Consider the following 15,253-nt stretch of genomic DNA (forward strand, 5'->3'; position numbering starts at 1 on the left):
CTGGGAACATCGTGAATCTGGGGTGGTAAAAGGATAGACCCTCGGCCCCAGACGCTCACACGATGACGACGACACAGTTTTGACACTTCAAAGAAAAAGAGAAGGTGTACCAGCAAACATCAATTAGATTGGCCCATGATACAAGAGTTGGATAGCTTCAAAGTTTTGGATGAGATGGTGATTTTCAAGGATGATTGACAAGCCCAATGATCTTTGACACTTAGTTTTGACACTGTTTGGCATTTAACTGATAAGACTATTGTAGTATTGTGTATACCGTATGTTTCAAAACATTTTGTGTCTAATTTTCCAATTTTTCCACCTTTTTCGAATGGATTTTTGTCAAAATATTACGCCAGGCCAAATTTTCAATTTTTACATTCTTACAGAAAATTAACTTTTGATAGTTTAGTGATGTTCTCCATAAAATTCTGATCAAAATGATACCCAACATGGTGCCGTTATGATGTAAAATGTAGAAATTGCTTGCGTTTGAAAATATGTTCATTTGCGGCAAAACGCAAAATTTTCGGGGTGAGCGTGGGACACCTAAAACATAAAATTTTTCAAAATTTTTTTCTTCTGGTGTCGTTTCACGCCATTTCCGGTCAGAAAATCATACTTCCAAAAAGAGATTCAAAAATTTTTTGAAAAACGCAACACCCTACCCTGTAGTCTATGGTTAGGGTTAGCGGAAAGTGCAGAAAAATGTTGCAGATACTGCAATCAGCGAGGGTTAGTTAGGGTTAGCGGAAACTGCGATCAGCCACTTCGTCTTTGTGCTATCTTTCGATCTTTTCAGGGGGAAAATTTTAAAATGTTTGCGGAAACTGCGAGCAGCGACTTCCGCATTTATTAATTTTTTCTCTTGATTTTTTCAGGGTACGAACTGTTCAGGGTACGAACTAGGTTGCATACCGGTAACTTACTAAACTAAAACATTGCATAGTCTTATCCATTGCTTTTTCTTTCATGGCATTATAATCCAATAGCAATAAGATTTTTACCACAAATAAACCAATAAAAAAACTGATGCTGAAAGCAGTCGAGAAAGATTGACATTGTGCACACAAATACGGTAAGATTCAAAAACATACCCACAGCCTTTGAAATGATCATATTTAGTGACTGTTGTTAAAGGACGTTGGCAATTGGTGATGTAGGCCTACAAAGTGTCGACATGTGTACCAATAACTGGGAGCTGGTATACAAGTCCCCCCCCCCCCCCCTTGGCAACTCATGACAAAGAGGAATTGACCAAAACATGTGAATTGAAGTGTGTGAACAGTAAAGCAAAGGTAAAGCAGTTTCACCCTATATGTTTGGTTGAGTCATGTCTTTGTCATGAGTTGCCAAGGGTGGTGGGGTGGGGGAGGACTTGTATACCAGCTCCAATAATTGTTCTTGTTTTGAGATATTCCATTTCTGTTGTATTCAATCTTAATGGCTGCATAAATCAATGATGTAATTTACGGCATGTTGGCTAGGCAATAACAATAGTAACAGGTAACTTATTGCACCTTCCTGATCACAGCAAAGATAGCATTAACAACCGAATGACATGTACCGTCAACCGGGGTGACTTTGTTCACTGGGGTGACTTTGATTAGACTTTGTTTTAGCTTTATAATCGCCAATTTGAGTAACTGGACTTCGCTCAAATTCTAAGGATGTGGTCTAAAGTACTTGAGCGAAGCCCAATTACTCAAATTGGCGATTACAAAGCTAAAACAGAGTCTGATCAAAGTCACCCCGGTTGACGGTAAGTAATGTAACGCAGGCCTCTATGCTCCTGGTGGCTATCATGGCTACGGCCGTTGAAAAGTCATTAAATGGCCTCCGAAACTACCACACTGGTAGGCATAGACGTCGAAATAGGGTGGGCCAGGTGGGCGGCGCCCACCCTGCCGCCCTGTTTTCATGACACTTATGAACTGTTCGTTACAATTATTTCCGATTTTGTTAAACGCTGAATTATCCAACCAACTGCAGCGCAACTTCTTGTTTTACGCTATGTCTCTCGCTAGGTATCCGACAAAACAAAGCAATTCCGCAACAACGCTGCGTTGAAAAAAGGCGGTACCGGTACTCACTGCATTGTTATAGCTACGGCAACTACCACACGCTGCAATTTCTGGTCAGAGAAAGCCACGTTTGATCTTTTCTCTGTAAGGTCTCATTTTCATTATGTCACAATCAAACTTCAGTTCCGGGTCAGCGTAAGGAAATATGAATACGACATCATAATGAACATGACAATAAAATAACCGATACAAACTAAAGACGTACTGAAACAATCGCTTTTTACAAATCTTTCCTCACAAACTTAATGCTGGGTATAAATTGGGGCACCGCGCGATGTTGTCATTTCATTATTGAAAAGTTAAACATGAAGCAAAGTCAAACATGTATTCACGCATTCTTAAAACCAGCTTCCAAAAGGCGTCAAGATGATAACGCTGAATATAATAATCATGCTTTTATTTGCGCCCATTGCGATAACATACAGTACACTGCGATCACAGATGCGATACACCAGAAGACAGGAAGCAGCGAAGTGACATATAGTCTTCAAGTCAGCTGCTCCCTTTATTTTGGCTTGCCTTTAAGTGTCTTTCGCCGAGACACAGCCGCGTGCTCTGGAGCGGTGTCGAACCCACGTCCTTTCGAACGTCGCGCAGACGTTCTCACCACTCGGCTACGCAGCCGACAACGCTGAAGAAGCCACATCCAGCACGAATGAACGTAGAGATGACATTGATGAAGAAAGCAGTGCTTCAAGGATGGTCAGTGGTGAAGTCAATGTCTCAGGCAATGCACCAGTAGTTGTAGAAGACAGCATGAGCCATGGATCTCTACTGCTCCATTTGACGTTAGCATGCTGCCGGATCAGCTTCTGGCTCGGGAAGGTCGTATGTTGCAAAGGAAGCTTTTTTTCCGAATTCCAGTTGATGCATCTTAACCCTGATGGTACTTTACTGTAGCTGCTGTTTGTGGGCCTCAGAAAACAATCGGTTATCTGCCACAGACCAACGGAAGCGCCACTTTAAAGATAACAGGTCACAAGCTTTTTAGGTCGCAAAGGAAAACATAAAAGAAATTTGTTTAGTTTAGCAGCGCTCATAAGATCGCAAGGCCGCAAGAAAGCAAACATCAAACCTCTTAAAGCTTAATTGCTGCAGCGACGCTAAACGCAGTCTTTGTGAAACTAACCATTGCGAATTTACGAACATACACATTCAATGAAATCTGTTTAAAAACTCTCGCCCACCCAGAATTCCTCTCTTCTAAGAAAAAATTGACGCCTATGCTGGTAGGCCATGTTTGATTGCCAACTTCAACAAGTCAGCATTTCTTCTCTTTGTTTGTATTTCAAACTTTTTTTCCACTTGCGTTTAGATATAAAACTTATTTCTTTTCATTTACATTTGCAACCTTTTTTCTTAAACAAGACAGAGTTTAGCACACACCAAGAAATATTGCTGATAAATGTTTAGCAAAAATCTGAGCGTCTACCTATAAAAACTCGGACTAGCTCTACAGGGGTATATACTTCTGAATGCCCATTGTCAGTGTTGCAAGATGTTTTAACTAAAAACAGTATTTATGTTATTAATGATGATTATGCCATTGAAGTGGATTCAAAATAATAAGGAATAAAGGAATCAACAATATTGCAACATGTAAATCTCCGAATTGGATTCTCCCAATAGTAGCAGACCTGAAGAACTGTATACGGCCCTCCTAAGGGCTATTGTTTGCTGAACAGAACTAATCAATAACCATTATGTACTGTGGGTGAGAATGTGAGCTTGACATCATTCCAGAGTGCACGGCTGTGTTTTGGCAAGACAAAGTAATGGGAACAGCTGACTTGATGACTATGTGCTCCTTCCCTGTTTCAGTTGTCTGTTGTATTGAATTTAACTGCTGAAAGGAAATTGCTAAATTATTTTGAAATTTTGATGATGATAATATGCATTGTATTATTGCAATAAGTTAGTTTTTTTTGTTTTTTTTAAAGCTGCAATCTTAATTGTATTTTGTTAGTACATGTAATATGTGAAAACAGACTTTGGAACAGACAACATGCCATTGGTCAAGCGGGCTGTAGAGCCTGCTATGCTGTGCAGGCAGTCCATACCACGGAGTGTCAGGAACGGACTGGAATGTGTCACTAACAACACTCTATCAGGTGGGAAGTTTGAAAACATATCTGGTGCTTTGACCTCTTTGAGAGCAGGGTTGTACTTCAGGACTTTAAGCTTTTTTTAATTTGGCTATATCTAGTTGGCTACAATGTTTTCTAAATTTATCATTTGACCAGTTTTAGGTAAAGAACTTCATCATATTTTTGAAACAGTAAAACGTTTAGTGAGAAATTGGTGTCTACATCTAACAAACCTGCTGTGTCAATTCATCCATTAGGGTCTTGTTGCATTTAATTTTTCACAAACGTTTTATCTGGAAACCCATTTGAGGGAACTTACAACTGTTACAATCTACCCAGATTGTGAATTAGGTGGCATTGGTGTAATTTGAAATTGTCAGTGTAATGTAACAACCTCAGTGATAAATACTTTAATTTGCCCCTCGATGAGTTTGATAGTTTATTTTCCTTGAGGCAAGAGTGGAAATGTTGAAGCGCTCAATCGGTTTACTTTAAAAATTCATGGTGTAAATTTCTCGTAATAACTATTTTTTAAATTTAGATTATGCTGTTGAGTTGAAATTCTGAAAATTGTTGTAGAATTTTTATCGGAATGGCCCGATTCGGTGAGTCCGATTCGGTGAGAGCCTTTTTCGGTGAGAGCCCTATTTGGTGAGTTTTTTTTTTAAATTATTGCGCGCCGTAGCCTAATTATCATTGCCGTTATAGAGTTAGGGGATAGGGGGTTGGGGGTTTTTGGGGTTGGGAGTTTTTGGGGTTGGGGGTTAGGGGGTTTTTGGGGTTGGGGGTTTTTGGGGTTAGGGGGTTGGGGGGTTTTTGGGGTTGGGGGTTTTTGAGGTTGGGGTTTTTTGGGGTTGAGGGTTTTTTGGTTGGGGGTTTTTGGGGTTGGGGGTTTTTGGGGGTTGGGGTTTGCGGTTTTGGGGTGTTTGGGGTTAGGGGGTTGGGGGTTTTTGGGGTTGGAGGTTTTTGGGATTGGGATTTTTTGGGGGTTTGAGGGTTGGGGTTTGCGGTTTTGGGGTTTTTGGGTTTGGGGTTTGGAGGGTTTTTGGGGGGTTGGGGTTTTTTTGGGGGTTTGGGGTTTTTTGGTTTTTTTTGGGGGGTTTGGGTTAGGGGTTAGGGAGTTTGGGGTTAAGGGTTTTAATTAGGCTACGGTACCCGATAATTTTCAAAAAAAAATTCAAAAAAATCACCGAATAGGGCTCTCACCGAAAAAGGCTCTCACCGAAAAAGGCTCTCACCGAATCGGACTCACCGAATCGGACTCACCGAATAGTAGCAGACCCAATTTTTATACAGTACAATTCGCCTATAACGGCTTCGTTTATAACGTCAATTCGCCTATTACGTCACATTTCGCTCGGTCCCGGCAGAATTCCTATCTTTTACGTACATTGTAGTTCGGCTACAACAGCATCGCCTATAACGTCAATTCGCATGTAACAGCACCCTTTATTGGTCCCCAGACGTCTTTTGTTCGTTTATAACGTCACTTTAAGCCATCACCTTCACCACGAACGGTTAGTCTTTTAATCCAGTTAGCGCTGCTACTTGCAAAATGTCTTCCCTTTATTTTGCTACGAAAGCAGCTCTACAGCTGACCTTTAAACAACTCAAAGCAACAGTTGTACGTGCAGTACTGTATAAACTAGTACTAGTACAAACTACTGTATGTAACGAGCTGTATTGCGCAAATTTCCTGTAGGCTACCTTTCGCTGTAGGTTATTTTTTTTAAGCAATTTCTTTGTATACTGTATTTTTTGCGTGACTTTCGTCAGTTTGGTGGTACACAGTAAACCTGACTAGATTATACACCTCTTTCTGTAATCAAAAGACAGTTTTAGAATAATTTGCGGTAGTTCGTCTATAACGTCAATTCGGCTATAACGCCAGTTTTTGCAATCCTCTAAAGGTGCCGTTATAGGCGAATTCTACTGTATTTCAAATATTCTACATTGTATATTGTTTGTTGAAAATAAGATGTTTGTTTCAGATTAAACTTAGATGCAATTTCATTCTTATAATGTTTTTTTATGTTATGATTATGTAAAGCTTTTCCAAGATCAGTATATTTAAAGGTGTAATAAACCAGGAACTCACTTACAATGGTTAAACTTGTATTTAGGTGTTATTCTTCAACTTTCTACCTTATCTTCACATGCTGAGGATTTGTTTGGAGAGCTGTTTACGGAAGCCAATACATTCTATGCCAGAGCCAGCCAACTTCACAATAGAATTGAAAGACTCAATGTAAAGGTTACCCAGCTTGATTCTACAGTAGAAGAAGGTGAGTCAGGAGAAATGTATTGCAGTAGTCTCCTGCTTATTGAGCCCATGGTTAATAGGCCCAATTTGGTCCGGTCCAGAATTACTGAATATAGTATGCGATTGGTAGAGAATATACTGTTCCGGCACCATATCAAAAATTTATTCAAACATAAGTAGAATTGGAAAGACAAGAATTGCTTGAGAATGTAACTTCTAGAGTTTCAGCACAGTTTCTGTCAAATCAATTTCCATATTTCGAGCATTTCAGTTTTAGATTTATACTTTGAATAGAGTCATGCTTCGTATGCTTGTTTGTTTAGCATTATAATAGTTTAAATGTCTTGCAAGAATTTTACAATTATGCAATGCATAGACTAGTACTCTGTGATTTCTAGTGATCAAAGTTTACAGAAGAATGTTATGATGTGTTTTCTTTTGCCTTGAATATGAGAATGGTATTTTGTTGGCATTTATGATATGTTTATTTTGAAATCCTTACATAAAATATGTTCATTAATTTTCAACTTTCAGTGTCTCTTCATGACATAAACATGAGAAAAGCTTTTCGATCTAGTGGAGCAACGGACCAACAAATAGTTTCAAGAGAGTCACTTTCGGAAACTTTACGAGCAACTTACAACAAGGCTGACAAGCCTCCACCTTTGCACGACCTCAATCAATTCAGGTTTGTATAGGTCATGTTGTTTCAAATATAGTTATTACTATCTGAAGCCTTTACAAATTGTTTCACCTAACGGATCATCAGAAGGTATGAAAAACATGCAAAAAGTAATGAATCGATAATTCCTGAAAAGATATTGAATATTACAACTGTAATTTAATCTGCAAAAAAAAACTTTAAAGCTGTAATTCCTGAAAAGATATTAAATATTGTTTCTGTGTAAGTTGTTTAGATTTACGACTGTCCCAGACAGAAGAATCCGTCAGTTTAAACTGACAGATTTTGCTGTCGGCTGTGTTGGCGTTGAAACAGAAATCTTCACTTAGTTTTCTACATCAATGATACTTCATCAATCTCGATTAAGTTTAAAAGCTACGCGGATCTCCTTGCGGCTTTGCCAGCCAGTCTGTTGTGTATTATACAGTACTAGACGTTTCTAAACAGCTGACTGCATGGATATTTTAGTGGCATAATATTTTTTTATTGACGTTGCATTGTTACTGCATAATTCTTTTGTGTGTTTATCATTTTGTTTTGCGTCTGTTTTGTGTATTTTTTCATGGTCTCAGTTCTTTATTCTACAAGTTGCCATTCTTTGTTACATTGATTTTAATACATTAAGCTGCAAGGATATTTTGATTCTTGTCTGTTGAAGAGACAATGAAATACATCATTTAATTTGTGAAATCTTCAATATTTATTTGTTGGCTTTACAGCAAGCATGCATTGTGTGATATACTAAACAAGCTACAGTTTCCTGTAGTCTGATTTGTGCAGCCCGTTAGCCTTTGTGTCATGAATAGAGACGATTTCCTGTCGTAACACAGCAATGACACAGACAAATCTGCCACTGCGTTTGTTTCATCTCTACCTGGGACCACCAAACTATGACCCATGGGCCTGATCTGGTCTTCTACATTAATTTATCTGGCAATCGGCGCCATGTAATAAATGGAATATGATAAATTACCAATGTAAATTTTGGAAGATAACGCATTAAATGATAAAAAACTAATACCCTGTTTCTCCATCAGGCGTCTTTGTGTATGTATATTATATTCCCCAGGCGTAATTTATTATTATGTTCAATTACTTGGGCTGTTACCTCCGCAATTGCAAACGCCAGATCCGAAGAACTTCGTAATAGTGTGAGCCTCACATTGCTCATCGCGAGCATGGCTGCAGTACCATACTGGAACTGCCTCCTCAGGTTCAAATGTAAGAAATGCACATTTGCATATAGTCAGCTAAAAACTCAAGACGCTGTTTTGTGCGTCAGGCACAGAACGCAATTTCGTTTAGAATACAGTATATCGGTTGTGTATTGCTCTTACCACGTATTGCTGCAATGTGCTCTTTCCCACGTACCAAAACGCTTTATGCACTGCATGCCAATAAACAGTTTCTTCAAAGAATGCTGTATTCAAACCTTTTTTTTATAAAAAACATATTTTGCAACATTCATCCAGACATCGTTGTTGCCAGAACATGGTGGCGAAGGTACTTTAATAATTTAACTTCATTAATAAATCTGCGAAGGTTTTTAGCTCTGGTTACATTTTGTTGGATTAGCCATCATGTATTTTGTTGCTTCTAATTCCAAGTTGAAGTACTCAGGCTTTGATCTGACCACCTCTGCAGCCTTCAAATGTTGAATATGTTTCACAGGGACGATGGGAAGGACGCGCTCAAGATCTACACTGACCCTGATTACTTCTTCAACCTATGGAGAGAAGCCATGCAAAAGGAAATGCGAGATGCCAAAGAGAAAAGACGGGAACAAAGAAAGAAAGAGGTTTGTCAGGGTGTTGTGGTCCGTGAAGACTGTGGTTTCTTTGCAAAACCTAAAAAAAAACTTCAATTTATTGGTTGACGAAATCAACTTCATACCGATGAGGAGGAAAGCAGCAATGTGGGCTTGACAAGAGAGGACGTGATGGCACGATGACGTGATGGCACTTAGACAGATCGAAGTGATGGCACTTGGAGGTGAATCCGGCCACCCTCGGTAACGGGTTAACCGGATTAAAACATCAACCGGATTAAAACAACACCGGATTAAAACTGGACTGCTACTACTACTGATGTTTATGTGTGGTGGTTGAGGATGGCGAATGCACTCAGACAGAAAATGAATCAATTTTTACATTGATTCAATGTCTAAAGGCGTCGAATCAACGTAAAAGCGGCTGATATGCTGGTTGGGCAACTGCATCTTGGATGCTGCTGATAATAGTAAATAGTTTATCACAAATTAAGACGCAATAGACATCCAAAAGTTAAACATAGCCATAACGATGATTTGTGACACAGCGCAAAGCCAACCCGAGCTACCGGAGAGACGTGAAGGTGAAAGCAGCTGTACCACGTTCTCGCCTCAAAGCTTTACAGATGAAGCACGGTGTGGAACTAGTAGACTCGGCCGTCAATGTGCAACAAAATCATCTAGCATCAACTGGCAATCAAGCCAAGTAAGTCTTGAGAATCTAAGCAGTGAATTCGACAATCAGTAATTCCGCTTCAATAATCTGCCGGTGCAGCCACTTCCTCTGCTCTATCCTGTGTTGATTTTGTGTTGAATTTGTTTTAGTGGTTTGTGCTCTATTTTAACCCATAAATATTTTACTCTTTTATTTTAAACACACACCGTCTGTGATGAAAGACCATTTGCTTGCACGGAACGCACATTTACACAAAATATGTTCCACACGAGTCTATTTGATGTGTTAGTTTCTTTATATTCCGATCTGGAACCTCTCAACCAAATTGATGACGCAAGGCGCCGTTTGGATTGCCCAGACTCACCAGCAAATAGTTTTACTTTCCATTAATATTCGCCATTGAATGAACTAACAAGAATATATTGTTGAGGTTGAAGATTCACAGATGCAATATTTGAGTTTTTTCTGAAGGTTACCGTTTCTATAACACATTCTAATCTAGAAGATGCCAGTGGATGTTATTTATCAATTAATATTCTTCCTATCCTCCAGGTCCAAGCACACATCCCCAGATGGGAAAGCAGTTGCGACCAGGTCTTCCAGGAGATCTTCAAGTGTCAAGTCAAAGCATCCTCCTGAAAATTATCTTCCTCCCTCTCCACCTCACATGAGAAGTGATCTTCCTCCTCCTCTTACAGACCTCCCGCAACCTCCCCTGCCGCCTCCGATGAATGGATCAATCCCTGACTACCCATCACCACATAATGTTTTACCCCCACCCCTGGATTGTGTACCCCCTCCGCCCCCTACAAACATTCCCCCACCACCTGCCCCTCCCCCCGTACCAGATGATCTGACAGGTGATACAACTAACCCATACTTGTTGGTTGAATGCTACAAAGTTGACATCCGATGGCTTTACCAAAGAATTCATTTTAAGACCACGTTACAGTCTGTGTGACCAATACATTTTCTTTGTAGCACAGCCGCGTTGCATTTTGAAATGGAGGTCAGAATAGATGTCTCATGTTATGATTCATCGACATGATTATATAGTTCCTCAAATGGAGTAGTCTCTCTCTTTGCACATTGGCAACTACTCATTGAAGCCGCTTTGCGATTTGTGAAATGTAAATAATTTCATTATTTTTTTGCATGTCGAAACTTTTTGCGTGGCGTAGCTGGTATTCGCTTTTTATCCTGAATGCGTTTAGGATGAAACATAAAATGGAAATGGCTTTTTCTTCAAAACATAGACTTTAAAATAAGACCGATCCCTTTCAATAGATTATTGTTACTGTTGTCTTGTGTTGTTCTTACGTTTAAAAGCATCAAAATTACTATTTCAGCGTCCACAGCTAACACCGGAGGAATGGCAGCACAGCTTGCAAATGTGAGGCTGAACAAGACAGAAACAAGGGCACCAGTAGTGGACAGCAGAGGAGGTTTGCTTCAGGCTATCCGAGAAGGTGAGGAGAATAACACCTGATAGTGCAGCATACACCCCTTTTTCTACTTTGAGAAAAGTCGTATTGTTTGTAGATCATGATTGTTTATTTTGCGTTGCTTTTGTGCGGCGGGATGGCTCAGCGGATCATGTGCTGGCTTTCAAATTATTCGGACCTAGTTCGACTCCCGGCTTTAACCAAGGCTCTGTAATCTGGAACAGATTACCTGGGTTTTTTTTTGCTGAGACGTTTCAGTCATTTGTCCGAAATGACTTGAAAAAATTCTGTCATTTTTTATTTATTTCGGTCATTTTTTCTGATGAAAATATTTCCTTTCAAGTAGCTGATACAAACCAAAATTTGCACTCCCTGACTAGCTACAACATTAAGTTTCGCTGAGAAAAGTTGTTTTTTTTTTCGGACGTTTTGACCGAATTGACTATATTTTTTTCGAACATTTTGCTAAAAAAAATCGGTCAATGACCGAAAAAAAAACCTAGAACAGAACCTTTTGCTTTATTGTTCTTGGCATTTTCATCAAAAGCTTGCATTGAAGCTGACAAAACATAACAGATGATAATAATTGTTATCATACGCTTTCTGATTGTTACCACCTGGTCTACTTCAAGGAAGTAACAAAACGATGCGCAGCGTCGTATGCTAGAGTTCTGCAGATGTTGGATCCATGTAAAACAAAGTGTTTCGACAAAATCTGATTTGCTGTAGTGTACTGTAACATTTGCAAACTGGGTTAGTATCCAAACAAGCGTAACTTTATTTTTCACTTACTTGTTTTTAACCGTCACATCTTCATCTTCCCAACAGGAATCAACTTGAAGAAGGTGGAAGCAGAAGAAGGGACAGCAGCGAAGTCGCTGTCGGGCAAAAATGACGTGGCTTCCATCCTGGCCCGTCGTATCGCTGTCGAGTTTTCAGACTCGGAGTCGGACTCTTATATGTCGGATGGCGAGTGGGATGACTAAAGAATAATCGAAAGCTGCTCTTGGGAAAATAAACGCCTGCCCGCTTAGCAATTAAATGAAGCTTGTTACTAAGCAACAGGGTATGACCCCAAGTTATTGACTGGTGGATCAATGAAAGATTTATCCTCATAAGATCAAAAGCCATATGAAATTATAAAAAACCTGTCTTTCCCCAGAAAGCAAAATTCGTCATTTTTACAGTGATTCAAAGTCTGCAGGCGTTGAATCAATGTAAAAATGGCAAATTTTGCTGTCTGGGTCCTGATATTATCCTCTCGGGTTTACCAAAATGACGAAATTAGCTTTCGCTCATTGAATATTTGAAGTCATGCCTTTCCAAAAGTTCCGGGTGTTTTTGTTGTGAAATTGGATTGATAGTGTACACAGCCTATGGCTGCTCTAGAGTTTTTCATTGCAGCAAAACTGTTTTCCGAACCGTTGACCTCATAGCGTTTGAATTTAACATAAAATGACGTTGAAATGATGCAAAAACAAAGTAGGCGTGATCAATCAGGTTGTAGAATCGTTCGCATTGCGACGTTTCCATCACCAGTTGCCGTCAACGTCATAGAAGCAATCGACCACATTCCTGACCGGCGAACGATCCGGTTCTTTGATATGTTAGAGAAGTACATTTTTTTATGTTTTAACTTGCATAATTTTCTACAACTCATGCATCCCCAGATAGCAAAATTTTACATTAATTCAACGTCTGCAGACGTTAAATTAATGTAAAAATAACGGATTTTGCTGCCTGGGTCCATCCTTGCTGGTCTATTTGTTAGAAATATACTTTTAAATTTAATTAAACAATTTAGCTCATTTCCCTGCGCTTCCAAGTGGACTATTTACTTGAAATGGGTAACACGTTTGACAATTCTGTTGAAATGCTTTTGGCATTAAATAGTGTTATGCTGTTTCAGTCAATGCCTGGATGAGATTTCATTTGGGAGGCTTGGAAAGATACCGGGAATCTCCTACTAACTTGCGCTTGCTTTGTATTTGAAAGTGTTTAAATTCTGCAGAATCACCTTTTTTATCTTTTTCTTGTATGATTGAAGCAAAGTTTAATTTGAGTTTGCGATCAAACACGTTTTGTTTTCAACCATGTTTGCGCTTGAAAACGCGATTTTTAATATTCTGACCCGTTTTCAACACTTCGCTAGGTCGTGTCTTGTCATTTGTAGATTATCGACGTTGACTAATAACAATGGTCTTCCAAGTGGGTTTTGTGTTGATTGGATGGTCCTACAACGCATCACTTCATAGCAGTGGTTCCCAACCTTTTTTGTAGTTACGATCCTTTCACAGAACCCCTAACCTAATAAAAGTAACCCTGACTGAAAGATTTTCTCAATTATTCTTAAATGAATGAACTAATGCTTAAATACCGTATTAGCAAAGGTTCTAAAATTAATACGTTTACAGAAACCCTTAAAATTCCCACTAATCCTACATTGGGATCCTATGCATAGCAAAATCACCTCTGTGATGGATGCTTGAGTGGCGGATGTTGGCCTGCTTTATCAGGCACGCCGATATACAAAGATGGTTTTTGACATCATTTTTTTGTCTTATTTACGTTGATTACCACCTAGGAAACGTAGCAATGATGTTCAAATATTGAAATGTGTTAATTTTTATGACGTGAAAACGCCCCAGACAGCAAAATCCGTCAAACTTTTATTGATTTAACATCTACAGACGAAAAATGAATAAATGTAAAATTGACGCATTTTGTTGTCTGGGACCGAATTAAGTGATTTATTACGTCATTTGTACTTTTTAAGAATTACCGCTCGATGCTTTTGAAAGACATAACTTTTTGTTTTTCCAACAACGATCGTGGCTGATGGGAGACAACGTTTTATCATCCGCAGAGCTTGAACAATTTGTTTGGGCTTCCCCCTTTCTCAACTGGAGCTTGTACCGTGATGTCATCAACGAATTATTTTTTAACCGTCAACTTACACCACAAGGTGGCGCTTTCACCTCCGTCAAACGTTTGTTTAGTCAGAGACACAATTTGCAAGAAGGTTCCAAAACAAGTTGGATGGAGTTGACACAAGCGAGTGACAAATGTAGGTTTATGGGGCCAGCAAGGTGTGTTCATGTGAATTTAGTGTTCGTCAAAAATCATTATGTGCTGAATGTTTTGTGATATGGTTTCGCGTTGTAATTGAAACGTGTGTTTCTTGTTGAGTTAGTCCATGAAGTCGAGAGTTATGTGCTTTACAATTTTGTTTTTATATCTTTGACTCAATTGTGTGCGCTAATCATGACGGGCCTTATATATATATTTATGTTTCATTCCTTGTATCTCGTGGGGCCACTCTCCCCTACAAAAGGTTGTATGCGCCCACGACCGCTGTCAAAGTTAACCAACTTACGAAATGCCGCTGAAGCTTAGCACTTTAATTTAATCTGTGGCATTAAACTAACTGAAACTTGTGTTGTCGAAGAATTTCATATTTTTAGTGTTATGGCCCACTGGGTAAGAGGTGGAACTGTTTGAAACGAACTGTTCATATTCTAACGAATCAACCAAAGTAGATCTGCAATATTTTGTGAATTATTCGACCTCACACTCAATGTCGTTTTTACAAACAAGACAACGTTCTCACAGGAGGTGATTCCCGCCATGTCGTATAATATTTGATGGACCCAACAAGCCAAAATCAGTTCTCTTGATTTCTTATGGTATTACCGTATGCCATTTTCTAACGTCGTCATGCGTTCACCACTGATGTTTCAGAATCCGTTCATTGCTTGAAGAAGTGAGTTGATGACCAAATTTTTCATATCAGCCGTCAGAAGTGATCAAGTGTGCTGACGTAATTGTTTACAACAAATCAATAGAGAACTTATCATGACGCGCTGGTTGGTGAATACGATGTGTTCAAGGAAATGTTGTAAGGGAATAGAGCTATAGGTCCTTCAACAGTCAACACTTACTGGCTGGTTGTCGGTGGTGCCTGCAGGGCCAGGTGTACATCCGTTGAGCTGCTAGAAAGTTGTGACTATGAAGAGGGCGCTGCCTAACCCTGTTCAGCTTGCAAAAGTGGCCTTGTTTACATCACTTCAACATTGCAAGACGTTGAAGCTATTGCTCGTTAGGTGACTGCCTACAAAGACGGTATGAGAACTGATCAGTTCCCTTCCACAGTTGACGGTCAATGACTGAGTAGTCGAGTGTGGGAACGCTAGCACCAGGGTCGAAAGGACGTCGGTTCGACACCAACTGTGTCATTTGCGAGACACT

General features: G+C 39.5%; 1 protein-coding gene across 2 annotated transcripts; it reads left to right on the forward strand.

Moving 5' to 3' along the window:
* Window positions 1-989: 989 nt before the first annotated feature.
* Window positions 990-14,860, forward strand: LOC145768482 (actin-binding protein WASF3-like). Of its 2 annotated transcripts, XM_082579984.1 has the most exons (9): window positions 990-1,078; window positions 4,073-4,195; window positions 6,295-6,456; window positions 6,969-7,122; window positions 8,788-8,914; window positions 9,433-9,590; window positions 10,113-10,420; window positions 10,910-11,029; window positions 11,834-14,860. In XM_082579984.1, exons 2-9 carry the CDS (start codon window positions 4,090-4,092, stop codon window positions 11,989-11,991), a joined length of 1,293 nt encoding a protein of 430 aa, XP_082436110.1. In that variant the 5' UTR covers window positions 990-1,078; window positions 4,073-4,089; the 3' UTR covers window positions 11,992-14,860. The 2 variants fall into 2 exon arrangements, with proteins under 2 accessions (XP_082436110.1, XP_082436109.1); XM_082579983.1 differs by lacking the exon at window positions 990-1,078 and having other exon boundaries at window positions 4,039-4,195.
* The last annotated feature ends 393 nt before the right edge of the window (window positions 14,861-15,253 follow it).

The sequence above is a fragment of the Aplidium turbinatum genome, chromosome 4, assembly GCF_918807975.1.
Source record: "Aplidium turbinatum chromosome 4, kaAplTurb1.1, whole genome shotgun sequence".
Classification (NCBI taxonomy): domain Eukaryota; kingdom Metazoa; phylum Chordata; class Ascidiacea; order Aplousobranchia; family Polyclinidae; genus Aplidium; species Aplidium turbinatum.

Coding starts and splice junctions, on each gene's coding strand:
- LOC145768482 (XM_082579984.1), top strand. CDS start 4,090: ATGCCATTGGTCAAGCGGGCTGTAGAGCCTGCTATGCTGTGCAGGCAG. Junction 7,123..8,787: donor CACGACCTCAATCAATTCAG/GTTTGTATAGGT, acceptor TATGTTTCACAG/GGACGATGGGAAGGACGCGC. Junction 11,030..11,833: donor GCTTCAGGCTATCCGAGAAG/GTGAGGAGAATA, acceptor TCTTCCCAACAG/GAATCAACTTGAAGAAGGTG.